Source organism: Vespa crabro, chromosome 1, assembly GCF_910589235.1.
Source record: "Vespa crabro chromosome 1, iyVesCrab1.2, whole genome shotgun sequence".
In the NCBI taxonomy this organism is placed as follows: domain Eukaryota; kingdom Metazoa; phylum Arthropoda; class Insecta; order Hymenoptera; family Vespidae; genus Vespa; species Vespa crabro.
In genome coordinates this window covers 7,805,123-7,825,322 of record NC_060955.1, presented here as the reverse complement: position 1 = coordinate 7,825,322, position 20,200 = coordinate 7,805,123, and the positions used below count along the sequence as shown (strand labels likewise).

At 31.7% G+C, this 20,200-nt stretch overlaps 2 protein-coding genes across 4 annotated transcripts in view; one reads left to right on the top strand and one right to left on the bottom strand.

Moving 5' to 3' along the window:
* LOC124429066 (testis-specific serine/threonine-protein kinase 1) overlaps positions 1–20,200 on the top strand; it is a 40,715-nt gene that overhangs the window by 1,023 nt on the left and 19,492 nt on the right. Inside the window, exon 3 of the mRNA XM_046973862.1 lies at positions 63–728. Coding sequence (XP_046829818.1) covers positions 63–728 — 666 coding nt within the window. The remainder of the gene's footprint in view (positions 1–62; positions 729–20,200) is intronic.
* Positions 3,748–20,200, bottom strand: part of LOC124429032 (unc-112-related protein) — a 34,198-nt gene continuing 17,745 nt past the window's right edge. For all 3 annotated transcript variants that reach the window (XM_046973757.1, XM_046973778.1, XM_046973767.1), the window contains 7 exons: positions 8,179–8,412; positions 7,810–8,078; positions 6,995–7,420; positions 5,753–6,181; positions 5,301–5,513; positions 4,951–5,187; positions 3,748–4,783 (listed from right to left, as the gene is read on the bottom strand). In XM_046973757.1, the coding sequence (XP_046829713.1) occupies positions 4,583–4,783; positions 4,951–5,187; positions 5,301–5,513; positions 5,753–6,181; positions 6,995–7,420; positions 7,810–8,078; positions 8,179–8,412 (2,009 nt within the window). In that variant the 3' untranslated portion in view covers positions 3,748–4,582. The remainder of the gene's footprint in view (positions 4,784–4,950; positions 5,188–5,300; positions 5,514–5,752; positions 6,182–6,994; positions 7,421–7,809; positions 8,079–8,178; positions 8,413–20,200) is intronic.

Genomic DNA, 20,200 nt, shown 5'->3' with positions numbered 1-20,200 from the left:
AATCCAAATTTGATTATTTAATTAATCAACATATATCGGTATGGTATTAATACGTAATTCAGGTACATAGTATATTGCAACGTGGGCCACGTGTTTTCATCTTTATGCGATATGCAGACAACGGTGATTTATTGGACTTCGTAACGAGAAACGGAGTTGTACCTGAGCAACAATCGAAGCTTTGGTTTCGTCAAATGGCCTCAGGGTTGCAATATCTTCATAGCAAGAATATAGCTCATCGGGATCTTAAGTGTGAAAATATTCTCTTGTCGAGGAAGTTTAATGTGAAACTCGCGGATTTTGGTTTTGCGAGATTTTGCGTCGATCACGATGGTAGACGTGTTTTAAGTAAAACTTATTGTGGATCTGCTGCTTATGCTGCACCAGAAGTTGTCTCTGGTACACCTTACAACCCTAAGTTAGCTGACGTTTGGTCTCTCGGTATCATTCTCTTCATCATGCTGAATGCTTCGATGCCGTTCGATGATTCCAATTTGAGAAAACTTCTGAAGGATCAGATGTCACGGAATTGGGTATTCAGGTCTCGAGTACGTGAGATCGTTTCCATGTCGGCGAAGAGCATCGTTAGACATATCCTCGAGCCGGACATCACCCTCAGGCTAACTCTCGACAGAGTACTTGGTCATGAATGGGTACGTACCAGAAAGGAGAAGACCAATTCTCTTGCAGGCAGACTCATTCATTCGGCACCACCCATTCATCAACAGGTTTGTATGAAATTATTTTCTTATATATAATATATTATATTATATGATATATAAAAAATATTGTATATAATATATATAAGAGAATATATATATATATATATATATATATATATATATATATATATGTATATATAATATACAATACCGGACAAATGTATATAAATGATTTTTCTAAATTTTTATAGATAATTCAATGTATTAATATCAAATTAATAGATGGATTTATAGAGGAAAGGGCGATAAATTATTCATATTAATTTAAAAAAATCATTCATATAAATTTTAATATAATACATATATGTTTCAAAAGTAAATAAAAATGTAATTGACACAAGTATTCGGACAAAATTTAAATATTAAAGAAATTATAAAAATAAACGTATGTTGATATAATTTATCAACACAAAACACTGAAATAATTTAATAGTTGATAGAAAATTCTTTACAATCAATAACTGCCTGCATTCTTTTAGTCATAGATTTTAAAAGATTCTGTATTAAAACAAGAGAAATGTTCTGACATTTTTGGCGGAGTATTTCAAATAATTATCCAGTATTCCGAAATTTTTCTTTGCTAATACTCAATTTTAAATGTTGCCAAAAATGCTCAATCGGATTTAAATCCGGACTTTGCCAGGGCCATTTAAATGTTTACGGTGTTTTGATTTAAACAGTTTTGCATCACATGAGATGAGTGCTTTGGATCATGATCATGTTGAAATATCCAGTTACTGTTCATAACTTGCTTTACATATGGTATCATGCCTGTTTTTAATATTTCAATGTATTGTTCTTTCTTCATGATACCTTTAATTTTCCACAAAGGTTCAACACCTTGACCACAAAGTATCCCCAAACCATGATATTCTCATCACCATGTTTTACGGTGATCAGAATATGGGAGTCGATAACGAACGTTATATCTTTTACCTTTTTATCCCCGCATCCACTGAATTCCATCAGAATCGAATAATTTGAATTTACTTTCAACACTGAAAAGCACATTGTTCCAATTTTTTATTGATCAATGAAGATGTTTCTAAGCAAATTTAAGTTGACCTAACCGATTCTTTTTTATGATTAGTGATTTTCTTACTCCATGCCGTCCATGTAATTCGAAAGACATTAAACGACGTTGCACTGTATGTTTAAATCATCACTTTCCCTCAAACTTTTAAGAATACCTACTGCAGTACTCTACGGATTAGCAACTGACAACCGTCCTATTTTTCTCTTACTTAATAGATGTTTTTTTTGGTCATCCGGACTTAGATAAATTGTTTAAATGACCTCGGTCTAGAAATTGTTTTTTAATACTATGCACGATTTGTTTAGCAATTTTAAAACGTCGTGATATAACAGATAATGATATACCATCGTTTAATGTTTTTATGATTTTGTCTTTCATATATTTTACCAAATTTCGTCCTCGAACCATTCTAGGAAAAATAAAATAAAAGCATAAAAATAAAATTTAACAAATATTTAAGATTTAGGCCACAAATTATATTTATAAATGAAATGTCCGAATACTTTTGTTCAGTTAAATTTAGATAAAACTTACTTTATACGTTGGAAGATGAAGATACCACCATGCAACTTCTACACTAACTAGCAAGGTATTAATATTAAACAATCACAGATCGGTACTTTCACAATGACATGAAAGAAAATAAGAACAAAAACATATTTGTCCAAATTTATATGTTCGGTACTGTATATACATATTTAAATTTTTACGTTATCTTATTTTATAATTACTATCAACTTGTCTTGTTCATACTTTAAAAGAGCTTTCATTAGATAAATCTTCACTCATTTTCTGATACTCATATCTCGTTACCGTTATTTATTAATAGACTTTCACGTTTACGTTATGTTACTCTATTTGAGAGACTTCAAAAACGACGATCGATTATGATTGCTCGGTTATTCTAAGAAGATAAAAATTAATAAGGCATTTGAAAACGACTCGTTTAAAATAGGTGAGCAGTGCTGGCGGTACCGTTGTAAATTCCGCTGCCAGAACTGGAAATCTTCTTACGTCGAAAGCTTTATCCCCGCTTAAAAATTCTGAAAATCAAGGAAGCACTGTCAAATCAATTGGAACTTCTGGAAAAGATTCACAACCACCCATTACAGTCGAATGATCATAATTATCAAGAATCAAAAATATCACGATGGGGAAATTCGAACCGAAGGCGTTTTACATATATTCGCTCTTTGTTAATCTGACTATTACAAGTATTATTTTTAACGAGTATTATTTTTTTGATAACAATATATATATATATATTTTTTATAAATAAACAAATCCATACGATCTTTCAATTGTGTCTAATGTAAACGGTGGCAAAAAGAAAAAAGAAAGAAAATAAAAAAAGATGTTGATCGTTTCAATACATCATTAATATTGAAAGGTTAAAGATCGCATATGATCTATTTATTTGGAAATTTTTCATTCGAACATTTACCACAATTAAAGTTGACCTAAAGAATATCCTGGAATAAAGACAAGTACAATCACAATCGTAATTTTTGTTCGTTAATAATTAATCAATTAAGTTTATTGTACAACTATAGTCTAATAACATACAAAACTATACTTTCTGGTTACATATACATATAAACGTAATATCGTATATAGAGAATGTATAACGGTATAAGTAAATATATTTTAATATATATATATACATATACATATACATATATATATATATATATATATATATATATATATATATATATATATATATATGTGTGTGTGTATATATTTTTTTTCTAATGTAAGTTACACACACGTGTAAGATAAAGTTAAACATATGTATGCAATCTACATTAGAAGAATAACAAATAATTTACAAGATTTTATGTCTCGCAAGGTACAAATCAATCTCGCTCGGTATCATTATAATAGCACCGTCCTTAAATTGGGAAACATATCGTGCCGTGAGAGATCGAGAAAACCGACGAGCGTTAATTCATGATTATTTATTAATCAAGATTATTATTATTATTATTATTCCATACTATTCATGCACGATGTTTTTCGTATAAAAGTACATGTAATAGATTAAACACATTAATTGTGTGTGTGTGTGTGTGTGTGTGTGTGTGTGTGTGTGTGTGTGTGTGTCTATAAATAATCGTGAACGACAGCATCATCGTCAAAATCCTGATTTAAAAATTACAAACCAGATTGTATTGGATTTTCGAATTTCGTGTAGAAAGATGATTTTCCAAAATAATTTTCAATGTCATCCAATAAGCCTTTAGTCGGACTTTATTCTTTTTCTTACATCAAAGAAAAGTATAAGTAGTATGCAAGCTTATTTCGTTTTTTTTTTTTTTTTACTTTTAATCATCCGTACAGGTTGATAGGTGAAAAAAAAATAAAAATAAAATAAAATAATTCGTCGTTCGTTATCGAATAACGTTAGTACGTTATATGATATATTATGATGCACAACTTACATCGAGAATAATGCTAATCTCTTGAGCGATCGCATTTTTACATAATTATTCTCTTGACGTTCAAGGACGATAAGAGATAAAACGTATAATATGTATATATATAAACGATCGTTGCGTTCTATCCATGAAGGCATTCCATGATTTGGACGATTCCATTCGTATGTCTATGTACACATCTAAAGCATATTAAACATATGAAACCTACTTGCAAGGTTATCCATATTTTTGTTTTTTGTTATTTTTTTAATTTTTTTCTTTTTATAAATGTTGACTGGCAACAACGATTTCGTAAGATTTCCAAAAAAAAACATCTCCTTCGATAACTTTTCTCGTCGTCCGTTAAAAGGATACTTCGAAGATCATCGATCATCAGAGATTTCTCATAGCCAGCCGCCTGTCAATTTGTGGAACATTTCCTCATTCAATGTTTGATTCGCTTCTTTCGAACGCATTGACAAGAATATATAACCGCCTATGAATTCATGTACAACTTTACAATCAGCTGATTGGCATTCGAAAATGATGTTCTCTTCTTCAAATTGTACCATCATGTGTTTTACTTCCCAATTTACGTTCCAAGCCTGGAAAGAGTGAAATCATCGAATAGATAAATAAATAAATTAGATAGATAGATAGATAGATAAATAGTTTGTTAAAATCGTTCGTTTGTTAAAATCTTTAGATAAGTTATCAAAAACAATTTAGATATAACAAGGAAACTTAAAGGATGATAACAAAGACAACTCACCTTCATTGTATTATACCTCCAAGTTTTCAAATGATCTCCACTGTGAAGTTCCATTCGCATTAGCCTGTTATTGGCAATACCTAATAGCTCGTCTTTACTTTTACCAGTGAATCTAACTACGAATAGAGATATACCATATTCCGGAAGTGATTGCCAAGCCTTGATGTAATTCAGTTTAGCTTCGACGAGAGGCAAATCCTTTACGTTCGCGTGAGCTTCTAAGATCCTTTGAACCAGCTTTATGGAAATTGGAGAATCACGATTAAATGGACATGTTCGTTCGTTCGTTCGTTCATTTGATTGATCGATCGAGTATTAAATTTCGATATTATCTTCAAAGAATTGTATACCTTTCCTTTAAACCTCTTTACGAATCTCGGTGCAACGTAATCATCTGGTGTGATGTCCAATGAATTTGGGCTTATCGCTGGTGCTGGCGCAGGTCTTTGAAGTTGTAGGAAAGCTGTAATGCTGTTGACCTCGCTTTCATAAGACGCATCTGCAAGTGTACGACCTTTCGCTGCCAATCTACAAGCAGCCATCCACTTTGCATATTGCTGTTCCTAAATAATGAACATTAGAAATGAAATTGCTGTAGTATCTTGTCTCTTTTCAAATGTGTTGAGACGTTCTGTCTTTGTATTTGATTTCTTTCATAGTTTTATGAAATAGAAACAAATTTTTATCGGAAATAAACATTATTTTTTTTTTTACTCTAATAACAACTAAAAATAAATTAAACGATTCTGATCGCACGAATTTGTTTGTTTGTGTCACATTGATATCACAGAAAGTGACTTACAGTATCGCATCTGATCCACATCTCGGTCATGCCTTCGGCACTAGGTACTTCCAACCTTATCCCGTAACGACCCTGAGAAAGATGAACATCGGGCGTGACCTCGCAGCCACGTAAATTGATGACATATGCCGGTGATTCCGAACCGTTGGTTTCCTCTCTGGTTTTATACAATCTTAGTTGTAAATCCTTGCACGTGAACCAGTATCTTTTAAATGCTTTCAAGGTGAAACGCTTTGGCTTGAAGAAACGCAAGTAGTCGCAAAGCTCTGGTACCTGCGTGATGTCACTTGGACCGTTATTAATATTGCTACCCTCGAGGGTAACCTGAAGATCCGTCAGAGCTGCATCTATGTCGTCTTCGACGGGAGACGAGGCACCGTTGCTGTCATAACTTGATTGTGGCATGGTAGCCTGAAGATTTACTTGCACCTACGAGAACCATTTTTTTTTATTTTATAGCTTTCTCATGTATTTCCTTTCTTTGATCTATTTTTTGTATGATTGAGAATGATCAATTATTGCCCAAATCGTTTCATTTTTTTTAACTATTTTTATGTCCTGTTTTAATTTTTTAATTCATTGTCTTTCCTGATCTTTTGTATACTAATTAGATTATAATTTCATAATAATAATCTAAAATATCATCATAATAATAAGGATAATAATTTTATTATCCTTATAGCTTTGTTATATATAATTGATTGACATCTTATCATATTTGAAGGAAATCGCGTAGTAAATCTTGCGAGAAAAAAGAAAAAGTAAATATTATAAGTAAAAGGTTCGTGCAAATCACGTTCGTTTAGTCGAGAGGATAGATAAGTCTCTTTGTGTAAACAAGCGTTGTAATGATCAGATTCGATTTAGCAGCACTGCTGACGGATGTTTAGATTGTGAAAATAAGCGAACATCTCTAAACTTGTTCAATATGAATACCGATAATTCTTAAAAAAGAAAAAAAAAGAAAAAAGAAAAACAAATGTATGTTAAAAAAATTCTTTTCGATAAATTTGATCTAGACAAATATTGAATGAGTCGTGAGAATTTTTCAGAGAAGAAATATTTCAAGGTTTACTGAAGGTTAGCTTCGAAGAAACGATTTCTCGATCGTGGTGAGACCATCAGCAACATGGTACAGCTGTAAAAGCATAAGAAAAAAGAAGAGAAAGCCGAACCGAAAGAAAAAGAAAAAATAAGAAGGAAGAATGGCTATATAGGTATATAGAGGATTCTCCAATGTACCTGAAGAGCAGCGAACATGAGCATTTCTTCCTCGGTACAGTCAATCTCTTCGGCTAGAAGTTGCCATTTGGCTTGCTCATAAATCATGTTGATTCTGACAGCATCGGTTTTCGGGTTTAGGTCGTAGAACGAATAGAACTTAAATTTGAGTCTTAGAGTGTCGTATTCACGTATACCCTGTTCCATGATCGAAAGAGATGAATCGAGCCAAGCTACGTTCATTCTTGCTCGTTCAACGAGACTCTTTGGCCTGATCAACTTCGAGCGTACTTCCGGTGAAATCGAGGCCGGACTTTGAGCGAGGGATTCGGATAGACCTCCGTTCAACGCTTCCAAACTCATCGTACTGTTATTTGCATTGAAAGATCCGGTACTGCCGAAACCTGACGAATTGTTATTTCTTTTCCATGTACTGGTATGCTGAATCTGCAAATATAACGTCATTTTATTTAAGATACCAAAATTAAACATTTAATTATCGTTCGTGTTATTACGAATTGTTTTTAATTCTATATCCGATTAAGCACGATTCTAACGAACGTGACCACGATAATTAACATGATAAAAAATTACTGTCCTTTTTTTTCTTTTTGTATTATTTTTTTTTTTCTTTCGTCGACAAAGAAAGATAGAGACCGGCTTTGATAAGGTCAGCATCGCGTTATTTAAAGCCATTCGCATAGTTTCGTTCTAAGTACGGTAACGTTACTGCCACATAACAATACTCGCACGAACAACGTATCGCGAACGTTATCGCTCGAGTTTTATAAAACTCTGATAATAATTGATTCTCTCCGCCTCTGCAATATACTGACCGATACCGGCGAACTGATGGGTGTGCTGTGATTTCTATTGCTGGGTGTGACCGGGGCACACATGAAGGGACTACTTTGGTCGAGACTGCCTGTCGATCCTCTGGGACTTTGACTCGCTGGTATAAAGGTATTCGTATCAGCTGGTACGTTCCAATGACCGTTTTTTTGATTTTCAATTTTCTTCTTCGATGGCAAATCTTTTAAATTGCATTTCAAATGAGAAGGTTCAAGTGGTTTGCAAAATGATAATTCTTCGGGATGTCTGATGCCTAAAAAAAAAAAAAAAAGAAAAAAAAGAAACAATGATTTCAATAATGCTCATAGTAATTTTATATTTATAGTAATTTTCATAATGTTCAGAAAACTTGCCTAGTTCTTTGCAGAGATTGATCACGGCGTTGAACGTTTTTACCGAGAAATCTACCCTACAATCGACGGAACGCATGTCAGGTAACTGAACCCGAAGCGTTTTGTGCATTGGAGTGAAATGCAATAATGCATCCGCAGCAACGCCATACTGATCCAATGTACTTCTCGTTCTTGTCAACCAGTGATTTCGTGCTGGCCACCATAACGCATGATCCGACCAGTCCATTGCGATATCTGAAATTTTTTGATATGTGATACGATTTTTATCAATGAACAAATCAAATTTAATCTCCTTCATTTATGATAAACAACACTCATGTTATTCTATTTATAGTAGAAACGAAAATTATTAATAATAATTAATAATTATGGAATAATGCACTTTTTATTATCGAAGTATTTATTATCGAAAATGTTTTATTAACAATTAATAAATAATTTTTACATGTTAATTAATTTCAAGATTAGACTTGGGAAGAATAAAATTTCTTAAATATGTGACAAGATTTTTATTAATGAATGAATCAAATATAATCTCATTTATTTATTATAAACAATAATTATATTATCACTTTATTTATACTTACATATGTTATTATAATTATAACAGAAACGAAAATTATTAATAATAATAATGCACTTTTTTTTTAATGCATATTATTTATATATTTACTTTATTCAAAATTTTTTTATTAATAATCAATGATGAATTGTTAGGTGTACGTATTAGATTTTTGAAATATAAAATTGAACGAATTTCAAGTGGAATAAAGGGGACAAATATTTCAGTGAAACGCGAAACCTTCGACGGAAATAATGTCTGTCTCTTCACCCTTTCGGCGCATTCCCGTATTTTCCTTTCCCTGTTCGTCGTCGCATTGCACGGACGATTTGTTCGAAAGAAACTAGCGGCGGGTCGCCCCCTCGTAAAGAAGAAGACGAAGACACGGGGTGGGACTGTATGTTGCGGTGAATGTTGTCGGACGATTCAAAGGTTTCTTTCTCTTTGTCGTCTCGAATGAAACTATGTAAAAAACGATCGAGCTCGTTCTATCAAGGATCCTCGCATTACTCACCATAGAAATCTCTTGTCTATTTTATTTTTTTTTTATAAACGAATTCATAAAAACGTTTATAAAAACAATTTCAACAAAAAATAAACTCAAGAAAATAAATTCAATGAAACTTTTTTAAAATGAATTAAAAAAACAAAAAACGAATTCTTATAAATAAATTCATAAAAATGAATTCTAACGATTTCATAAAATCTAATTCAAGAAAAATAGATCATAAAGATGAATTAAAAAAAAATGAATTCATAAGAAGGATTTCATAAAATTGAATTTATAAAAAGATTATCATGAAAAGGAATTTGCAAAGACGAATTCACAAAAATGAATTCATTTTTCATAGAAACGATTCGTAAAATTAAATTCATCATAAAGAGAAGATATTCCTTTTTCAAAGAATAATACAACGAATTACGAATAGAAACAAAAAATACGAATAATAAAAGAATGATTATTTGTCTTTCTACGAGATATACATATTCTCAGTTGACAAGGCGGTTAAAAGAAACGACCCTCGGTGTATAGTACAAAGGACTAATTCGGTAGCGAGCGGTGAAGGGTGAAACAGGAAAGAATGGGGTAGGTATAATTATTTGTTTAGAATTTAATGAGTTCCCAGGAAACACCTCAGTCGTTTGTTTCTTTTAAAATGAAAGGGGGAATTTCATATGGCTTAGCAGTCGATCTCGATGATTGGTAAGCGGAAAAGGGAAGAGAATTCCGCGAGAAGATTCCACCCACTTCCATCATCTTCCTTTTCTATCTCCTCTTCAATCTTTTTCTCCTTCTTTGACCATATCTATCTCGAGATACCCACGTAAGAAATGAAATGAGTAACATACTTTCACGGGACCGTTATGTCTCCTATGTTACAAAGGCTCAACGAAGAAGCTTCTTTCTGTGTGTGTACGTAATTCTCTAAGGAGGAAAAAGAGAAGGAGGTAAAGCAATAGGAGGATGAGAAGAATGAGGATGAAGAGGAGAAGAGTGTTTCTCCCCATAGAGCGAACAGCACGAACAGCACGATTCTGCAGCTGTGCTCTATAAATATCTCGCACGTTTTAGGCTGGCCAACTCAGCAACCACGAAGTTAACCGCTTGTTTCAGGGACCGGAGATCCTAAAATCCTCCTTCTTTGGTTACCATTGAAAAGAAAAGAAAGAGAGTGAGAGAATACTCTGACCGAGTGACGCCACGATTCCTTATCGGAGAGGATATTACCACAAAAAGAAACGCATTTATCGCTTTTTATGTCTCACATTATATTTTTTCCTTTTTCGTATTTTTCTTTTCTGTTTCTTTGAATTTTCGTAAGAATCAAAAGACCGGAGTTTTAAAGATAATTATAAAGATAATCTCTCTCTCTCTCTCTCTTTCTATTTCTGAATAAACAAAACGATTAATTTCAATGATTCCAAACGATTATATTTGCGAGTAACTCTAATTGAGTCTCGGTTTATTGATAACGGAATTTAAAAATAATCCAGTGATCGTTAAATGACGCAATCTAAATAGTAATGAGTAATTATTATTATTATTATTATTATTATTATTATTATTATTATTATTATTATTATTATTTCTATTATTATTACTATTACTATTACTATTACTATTATTATTATTATTATTATTATTATTATTATTATTATTATTATTATTATTATTATTATTATTATTATTATTATTAGTTAATCAGGAAAGCAAGAGTTTACAAGAGGTCTCTTTTCATTATAGAATGAGAGAAATTGCGCAAAACATCGTATGTAGGAGCGTTGGTGTTCTTGGAAATAGCAATCTCGATCTTACCGATTCGATTCGCAAAGCGTTACGAATTATGGTTGCTCATTATAAATCGTTACGTATGCGTTCCGTATCGCGTAGAAGCGTGACTTCGCTTAAACGAACGTCCTACTTTTCTTCGAGTTTATCACGATATTTTCTAACATCGGTTAATCTCTTTTCCTCTCCTCTTCTCTCCCCTTTCTCCCTTCTCTCTTCTTCTTCCTCTTCTTCTTCTTCTCCTTCATCCAATTTTATAATCTATCGTTAAACCGTAAAACTTACGACATACAAAACGATTTCAACAACGAACACGCTACGTTTACGCCTATCTTTTTTATATATGGTGTCTCTATTATACTATGCTACACCTCCATTCTTTATTATACTTTGCTATACACCTGTCTTCTTTTTCATAGTCGAGAATCACGCAAGTGGATCATAACCTACGTTGATTATAAATTAAAAGATATTATTTTACATTAACCTTCGATTAATGTCACGATAATTTCAGATTTTATTTCCTTCGTAATAATTTGTTCAATTAAATTGTATTTTATCAAACAAAAAAAAATTAAAGTAATTAAAACTTAATTTAATTCTATTTAATAATAGTAATTAATTTAATTTAAAATTTCTATGTAATTTTTATAACTGGTAAGCAAGATGTAAATGAAAAAAAAAGAAAAAATTCAAATGATCCACTTAAAAACTCAAATGATCCACTTATTTTCGAATATCTACATAGACTAACTATTGATTATATAGATTAACTTTACTAAGATTTCTAAGCTTATTTATACATTATAACGATTCAGAAATAATTTAAAAAACGTCCGTTTCCATTAGTAATAATTAATATTTAATAATTAATAAGTATGATATAGATCAAAAAGAAAACAAATTTTTACATAGACTAATAATCTCTGAATTCGTTGATAAATTATAACATTTCACCAACGATTTAGAGATGATTTAAAGATTAAACCATCCATTAGCTTTAGAATTTTTTTTAGATGCACAGCAACTTTTAGACATTCGGCTGATTTCGAAGAAAATCATTCAATTTCAAAAATTCCCTAAAAATATTCATTTCAATCGACCGTACGTAATACGTCTTTTCAACGTCACAATCGATCCAGATTTTTCTGATCCGATGTTTTTATGATAAATTCATAAAAACCACTAAATTCCCGGAAACCACAAGGAAATTTCTTAACTTTCAAAAGAATGTTATTCAAATTATATATTTTTATAATTCGTTGAAAATAAAATATAAGAAAAACGTGTAAGTTTCTTTCTTTTCTTTTTTTCGAAGTCGATGGACATTTACTCACCTAGCACGAATATTTACAAATGTATGAGTCTTGTACTCGTTAAAAAGAGAGAGAGAGAGAGAAAAAAAATCGAAATACATCGAAATAGATTGACGACAAATTTCTAAGGCAGGTCGACACAAACAAAACAATTTACTTTTCTTCCTCTCTTAACTTTAAAAAAAAAGACGAACTATTCTCTACGTGATGGGACACAGGACACGTGTTATTATAAACGTCGTTTTACTCGATCTCCTGTTGATCTTATGTTGCTTCGCTCGAAAGCAGAAAATCAGGAGCGATTTGGTGGTAGAAACGTGTTACTCAACGATTTTCAGAAAGCCAGAAGTGTAAAACAAAAACAAACGATTCCTCGCACGCGTTAATGACGATTTAAAGGATTCACTGGAACTTATACGAAAGCGCATCTCCAGTTGCTTTTAGTCGGATGTTTATATGAAGGATCTGTTTCAAGATTAGAAAAAACAAACGTCGAGCTTAGGCATGCGATCGTGCCTAACTAAGTATTAATGAGTGTCCTAGTTGAAGCGACCTTGTACCAGTGCAGATTATGAAAAACGGGATTAGATTGCTCTTGAGATGATTAATTGAAGAAAAAAAATAATAATCTGATCCAATGATTATGTAGATATGCAAATATGTATATAAGTATAAAGAAATGATAAGAAACTTTTGTATACATAAAAGTATTCTTATTATATTACATATGTATGTTTGTATATATACTATTAAACGTGCTATTTTTATACATTTATCAATTTTATCTTGAAAACAGATCTAAGTGTTTTGATGTATTGGGCTGAATCAGCTGTTTTTGAATAAGAAAAAACGATTTGACTAAATCTCAATTTTGGGAAAAAAATTCATATAAAGGATTAAATGATCAGATAAATATAAATTATTTTATCATTACAAATTGTAATTGCTGAGCCGCGCTACGCAACGATATTAGTCGAACTTCATATGGCTGTCTTAGCGATAAAGAAGTTATTAATGTAAAGGTTAAAAATAAATGATTTTATCATTGCACACTATAGCTGGCATGGCGTGTTATAATGTTCAACGAACTTCATATGATTTAATAAAAGATAAGTTATTATTCTTAATTCATTTTCTCTCCGTTTTTACGCGTAATGCGTAAATAATAATTAAATAAAATTTACAAATATATAAATTCTACAATTATACAAATATGCAAAAATAAACTGATGCCGCGTGTCTAATTCATTGTCAATATTAAAATTCTTAGAAATAATGTAGCAAGATATAAAATTTTTTATATCCCGTTTCACTGTACCGGATAATATTCGGTCTTCCGTATATACATGTAAATAATGTAATAAATAAACACACATATATATATATATATATATATATATATAATATAAACAGGGTGTTTCCTTTAACATGCAAAGTTGCAATATCTCGTGAAGCACTGAACTTAAAAAAAAATGTTTCTACGAATATCGTCTGGTATGTAGGAGACGGGGAGTACATCATATGGTGCAAATTATTATATATTATATAAATAATGTATATATGTTATTTTGCATAATATATATGTTATTATGCATAATGAATATGTTAATTTTCTCATCATTATAGTTATTTGTAAATAATGACAAATTTTTTTTAACGATCATAATAACATTTATGATAAAATATACAGTGACAGAGTAAGTGTATTGTTACTTACATATTAATATCTTTTTAACTGGATAAAATGTCGTATGTTTACAAAGTATTAAAAAACAATGAAAATTAATTTATATAAATAAGTTGAAAGTTAGCGATAAAAGAGGACAATATTATCATTGTTCTCGATAATATGTCACTATGCCGCACCTAGCGATTAATATCCTCGATAGATGGATAGATAGATCGATCGATCAATCGATCGAAGGGGACTTCTCATCGTTATGTAAGCTACAACGAAGACCTTTTTTTTCAACTTGAGCAGACGTGCTTCGATGTCGAACTATTGTACACGGTACCTACTTCCGTCACATTCACAATTCGGAAACATTGAACGGAGCAATAAAATGATCCACTTTTCTGTTAAACTTTCATAGTATCATACGAATAACTGCTAGAATTGCTGACTTACGAAGTCAAAATTTCGATATTTACGAGATTAGTTTACAAAACGTTTGTCCGTTCAAATGAATGTACAAAATAAATATTTTATTGATTGTATAGTGTGTTTTACTAAGCAATCGTTAATATCCATGCAATTTCAATGAAATTTTTATATAACAATCGTCGATCATTTTTTATTTATAATTTACATTCACGTAAAATTTGTTGATATACGTACTAAAAGACGAAAAAGAAAAAGCAATTAACACATGATACCACGTTTGCACGTAATAGAAGGGAGAGTTCACGTGGCATGAATTAACACGACTCTTCGTTGGTCAAACGATCACCGGAAGTACCGTTACGATATAATAATACGCACAATAATGGTACTACGACACAGAAGGATCTATGACAATGGTGTATATCTACAAAAGCGACGACGGCACTGATGTTGGCACGCCTGCTAGAGAATATACGAACCTTTGCGAACTCTCTCTCTGTCTTTCTCTTTCTCTTTTTCTGTGTTTCTGTCTTTCTCTCTTTCTCTTTCTCTTTCTCTCTCTCTCTCTCTCTCTCTCTCTCTTTCTCTCTCTCTCTCTCTCTCTTTCTCTCTCTCTCTCTCTCTTTCTGTCGCCACATTGGAAAACGAGTTGGAAAGGTTCCCAAAGGATGAAACGATAAGCTTCGTTTAATTGAGAATTCCAAACGCATTCAACGAGTTCGTCCGGCAATAAAGCCCTCCTCGAAGAGCTAATTGGATCTCGAGATTTCGAATCGACTCTCGAATTAACCGGTAGAAACTCGTTAAACATAAGAGTAAACGAATTGTCATTGGAGTTTCCAGAGTTAATTAAAAAATTAAATTTATAATCCCTCATTTCATTTTATTGAAAGACATCTGTAATAGTTATTATATTATTTCTTTTTTCTATTTTTCTTTTTCTTTTTTTTTAATTTTTATTTATCGCAAACAATCAAGCTCCAATTCGAATCGCCAAATCGCAGAGGATTTTCTCATTGTAAAAAAATACAAAAAAAAAATAAATAAATAAACAATAAAAAAGAAAGAAAGAAAAAAAAGAAATAGTATACTTGAGGCGAGGCATTGTCCAAGCTCGGGGGAAAAATCAAACGAACGGAAGAACTATCGATTGGCTTCTCGAACCACCAAGTGAGAGCCGACAGAGACCGAAGTGCGTGAGGTACAATGGACGAGTGTTCTACGTAAAACTTTTAATAATTACTCACCACCCCCTTTTGCGATCCTGCGAAAGGAAGGTCGTTGTATTGCCTATTGTCTAACGATAGAAGGAAGGGATGGATTTGACGGTGATGGTAGGTGAAAGAAAACGGCGTATCTAGAGAAAGGGAAGAGGATTGACGTAGATAGGGGGGTTTTTGCATGGTAGTACTACTAAGCACTCGTTGTCAAAGTGCCCCTTTAGGATTTTTTCTTTCCTTTATCTCTCTTCTCTTTTCTCAAGCTCTTCTTCTTACTCGAGTCTTACCCTCACTTTTTTTTTCTCTTTTTCTTTTTCTCCTTTCTCTCTCTCTCTCTCTCTCTCTCTCTCTCTCTCTCTCTCTCTCTCTCTCTCTCGTTCTCTTTCTCTTTCTCAAGTAGATTCGAGGATCACTGAGGATTGGCAACTCTCCACACGGAAGAGGAAAGGCAGAAACCCACGTCTGGAATTCGGCTGACGAAGTTCCTTTGATTTCTCGGCCGATTAAGTGGACCTTTCCCCTTCCTTTCATTCTATTCTTTCTTCCCTTCAATTCGATTTTCGTAGGAAAAAAAAAGGGAGCGCTTCCAATTGGACTTAGCAATTAAATCGAAGTATCGTGGGAGAATAAAGAATACGGGTATATATGTGTACGTAAGTACGAGTAATTCATCCTTTCAATAGACTATTTTTCAGTTGAGTATACTCTAATTTTTTCGATAATGTCATTTTTTTTTAGATTGATTCTTTTCAATAAATCGATTTTTTAGTCGTTAAATAACTCAACAAATATTACTTTCTAATAGATTATAAATAAATCGGCTTAATTAATTTTTTGGTAAACGAAATTTTCGTAAATTTTGATTATCGATTTACTGTATATCTCTTATCAATCTTTGATAACATCACTGACGTTGCTTTCAACTACTCTCTCGACAAGCCAACGAACAGGTAGACCACGGCACTTCGATGACGTACTTACCTTCTATGGTGAACCAATGAATATGTATGCTTCATTCGCTTCCGAGTCAAGGTCGTAACTGTTTCCGTTACGGAGAATGCGACACGACGAACGCTTAAAGAGCTTTTAATTTCGCCCATGAGTTGTTCTATACCTTTTAGCAAAGACATTATTTCGAAAATTCTTTGTTAATTAAATCCATTTATTAAAAGTAACATTTCTGAATAAGAATGTAATAAAATTATTTACTTCTTTCTTATTATTTAATCAAAATTATTGAACTATCTATAAACATACTATCTTATAACAAACCATAAAGTATTTACGTTATCTATAACAATTTACAACTATCTACAATTATTTATAACACTTTATTCATATTTATAACAAAAATTATATAATGTAGAAGAAAAAAATAATTGTATTATATATACTTTTATTAATATAACGTTACTCTATCAAATATAACTTATAATTAAAAAAGCTATGAAATTTTAAGATATGAACAATGAATTTTTTAATTATACAATAAAATCACAATTACAAAAATACAAATATAGTGAAGGATTTTTTATTCATAAAATAGGAATATAATATTTCCATATTTTTATTGTACCAATATTAAATCACTCATTGTATATATAAATATACATATAACATGGCGTTATAAAGACTGTAACTTTACAACTATGGCGTTATAGAGGGTCTAAATTTAAAATTACATAACATTACATAGGCTATAACTTTAAAGTAATATGGCATTAAAAATGCTGTAATTACTACAATACTTACAACGAAAATTGGTAAGGATAGTAGATAAGACAATAAATGCCTTGAATTTAAAAGGGTAATTCAAAGCAACTAAAGGGGCTTATATTGCCCTTCAAGGGTGGTTACGATTGCTCCTGTTACTTGCAAAATCACGTCTAGAATTCCAAGGGGATTCACCGAAGAATTCTGAAGATATGCGAGGTTGGCAATGCCAAATATTCGAGGCACTCCTACATGTTCGTGCCTAACAATGCGTAGTCGCGATGTAACGAGAAAGAAAGAAAAAAAGAAAGAGGAATGAGAATGCGAGTGGGCCGAGGAAAAGAGAAACGAATGCACTAGTGATGTTTCTATGTAGACAAAGATAAAAGCTTATATCTTACATTGTTAACCAATATACTATATAAATTTAATTATAGTTTGATTGATAATACTTGTGATTAAGATTTAGAAAATTATATTTTATTATATATATATGCATATATATAAAAGATAAAATTTATTACATTAACATGCTACTTATTTATGAATCGAATAAATATGATATATTACAATAAAAATTCATAGGGTTTTATTATCTTACTATATCTATTGTATATAGATATTATTTAATAAATTTAAATATATCTTTATATACATGAAATGATATAAAAACATATTTTTATATAAATACGGTTGTAAAAGATATATTGGCCAGATAGTAATCGAAAGAAGAAAAATATTGAGTAAGGAAGTAGTTACGAGATAAAGATCAAACCTGGTTAAAAGAGGTAATTGACCTCGGTCGATTGCCTCTATAGATAGACAGAATTCAAAGGAATTCGAAAAGAGAACGTAGGTGAATTAAGAGATCATCCTTAGTTTTCAATGTATTTAACTTATGGAAAAAACACGTAGAAAAAACACGTGGAAAAAACAAGTGGAAAAAATATACTATGAGTTAAGAAAAGAATATAAGAAAAGATAGCACATGAGACTTGGCGTATTTTTTTCGGGAAAATCAACGAAAGAGTATCTCTCTCTCTTTCTCTCTCTCTCTCTCTCTCTCTCTCTCTTTCTCGGGTTTTTATCGATCGCAAGAGAATCGATAAGAGGATCGTCCTGTATCAAAGGAACGTTTGTACTCGTTTCTGAAACTGAAAGGTTAGACTGATCACCGAAGAGGAAGAACTATATCTATCTAAATTTTTTTTTTCTAAATAGATATTATTTCTTTTCTTTCACTATTTAATAAAAATAATTTCTTTCGTTATAAAAAATTTAGTTTATTAAAAGTTTAACAATAAACATAAATTTGTTTTATGAAATGTTTATATTTATTTTTACATTCTCATCTTACATTCAGAAACGTTTTAGTTTTCACTAGCCAAAACATATTTGAAGGATTAAAATGGCACTAATCTTTTATATTAGAATCTAATAACATAATTCAAAGTATTAAATTGATTTAATTTAATTTGTCTTTATATTTTAAAATTAAATATACCAAATAAATTTTAATTTGAAGAATATCATTCGATTCTGTTTCAGAATAAGACACATCGAAAATGTCGAAAATATTAGATCGAAGGGACGTTCCGATTTTTGAGACTTGGCAATATTCCCGAATGTGTTTTGTAATCTCCTATTATATATATATATATATACATATATATATATTTTCTTTGATCGTAGTCTTGACTTTTCTTAGCAGACAATTACGATCTTAATAAGCGATTTAATTCCATGAGGGATTAGTATTACAGAGCTAGTGTATATTGAGGACACGTCAACTTGACGATGAGCGGAGACGTAGGTAAAATTCTAGGAGCGTCCGTAGGACATCTTCAAAGGGAAAAGAACGAACGAACGAACGAAGAGAGAAAGAGAGAAGAGGGTATCGATTTCGTTTAGCTTTTACGCGAACGAGGGCAAATACATAGGCAACATTACATGTATATATACATATGTGTGTATATTTGTATATATGCGGGCGATCTCATTTTCGTCGTACATACAAAATCGCTCGTTTTAGCTTTTGGCAGGCTGACTTTTGTATTAGTGACGTCACTTTCAGGACACGCCATTGATTTAAATCTGTCTTAAACTGCACGTGGATTTTATGAGTAGGCCGACCCACATTAAAATGTCTCGTTCGTATAATAACGTGAATCTTTCGTAAGAGAGAAAGAGAGAGAGAGAAGAGAGAGAGAGAGGAAAAAAGAGAATCCAATTTCTATTTCTTCTTCTGTTTCTTCTTCTTCTATCATTGAAAACGAGTTACGTCACGGCTCTTGAATATCCATGTCGCTAAACTCTCCCCCACTAATTTCGATGTAACACAATGTAATCTTATATTCGATCGAATTTAACAAGTTTTCTATTGATTACCGAATCATTCGAGCATATATGAGTTATCGATCGATGTTCTTTTCCGTCTTATCTAGCTTCTGTATTAGAATTAATTAGATCGGATGGAATTCTTGTTGGATCGAATAAAGGCTTGTAAACGCGTCAAGCATCTCTCTCCTCCTCTTCCTTCTATCTTTCAAGTCAACGGAATTCATAGTCTCTCGGCACGTGCTGTCGCGATCAGAGAGTCATTAGCAAATAACTGGATGGAGGAGAGTAACGGGAGTCGAGTTAATCAATTTAAGAGCGACCGCCTATCTCTGTTCTCTAAATCATTCCAACATCTACCTACTTATGTTACATAACGATGAATATTGTATTCGTGTACGATAATAAAAAAAAATATATTGATTAAATAAGGCAAATTATTTTCTTTTAGTTGAGAAATTTTAAGAATTAAATCTATTT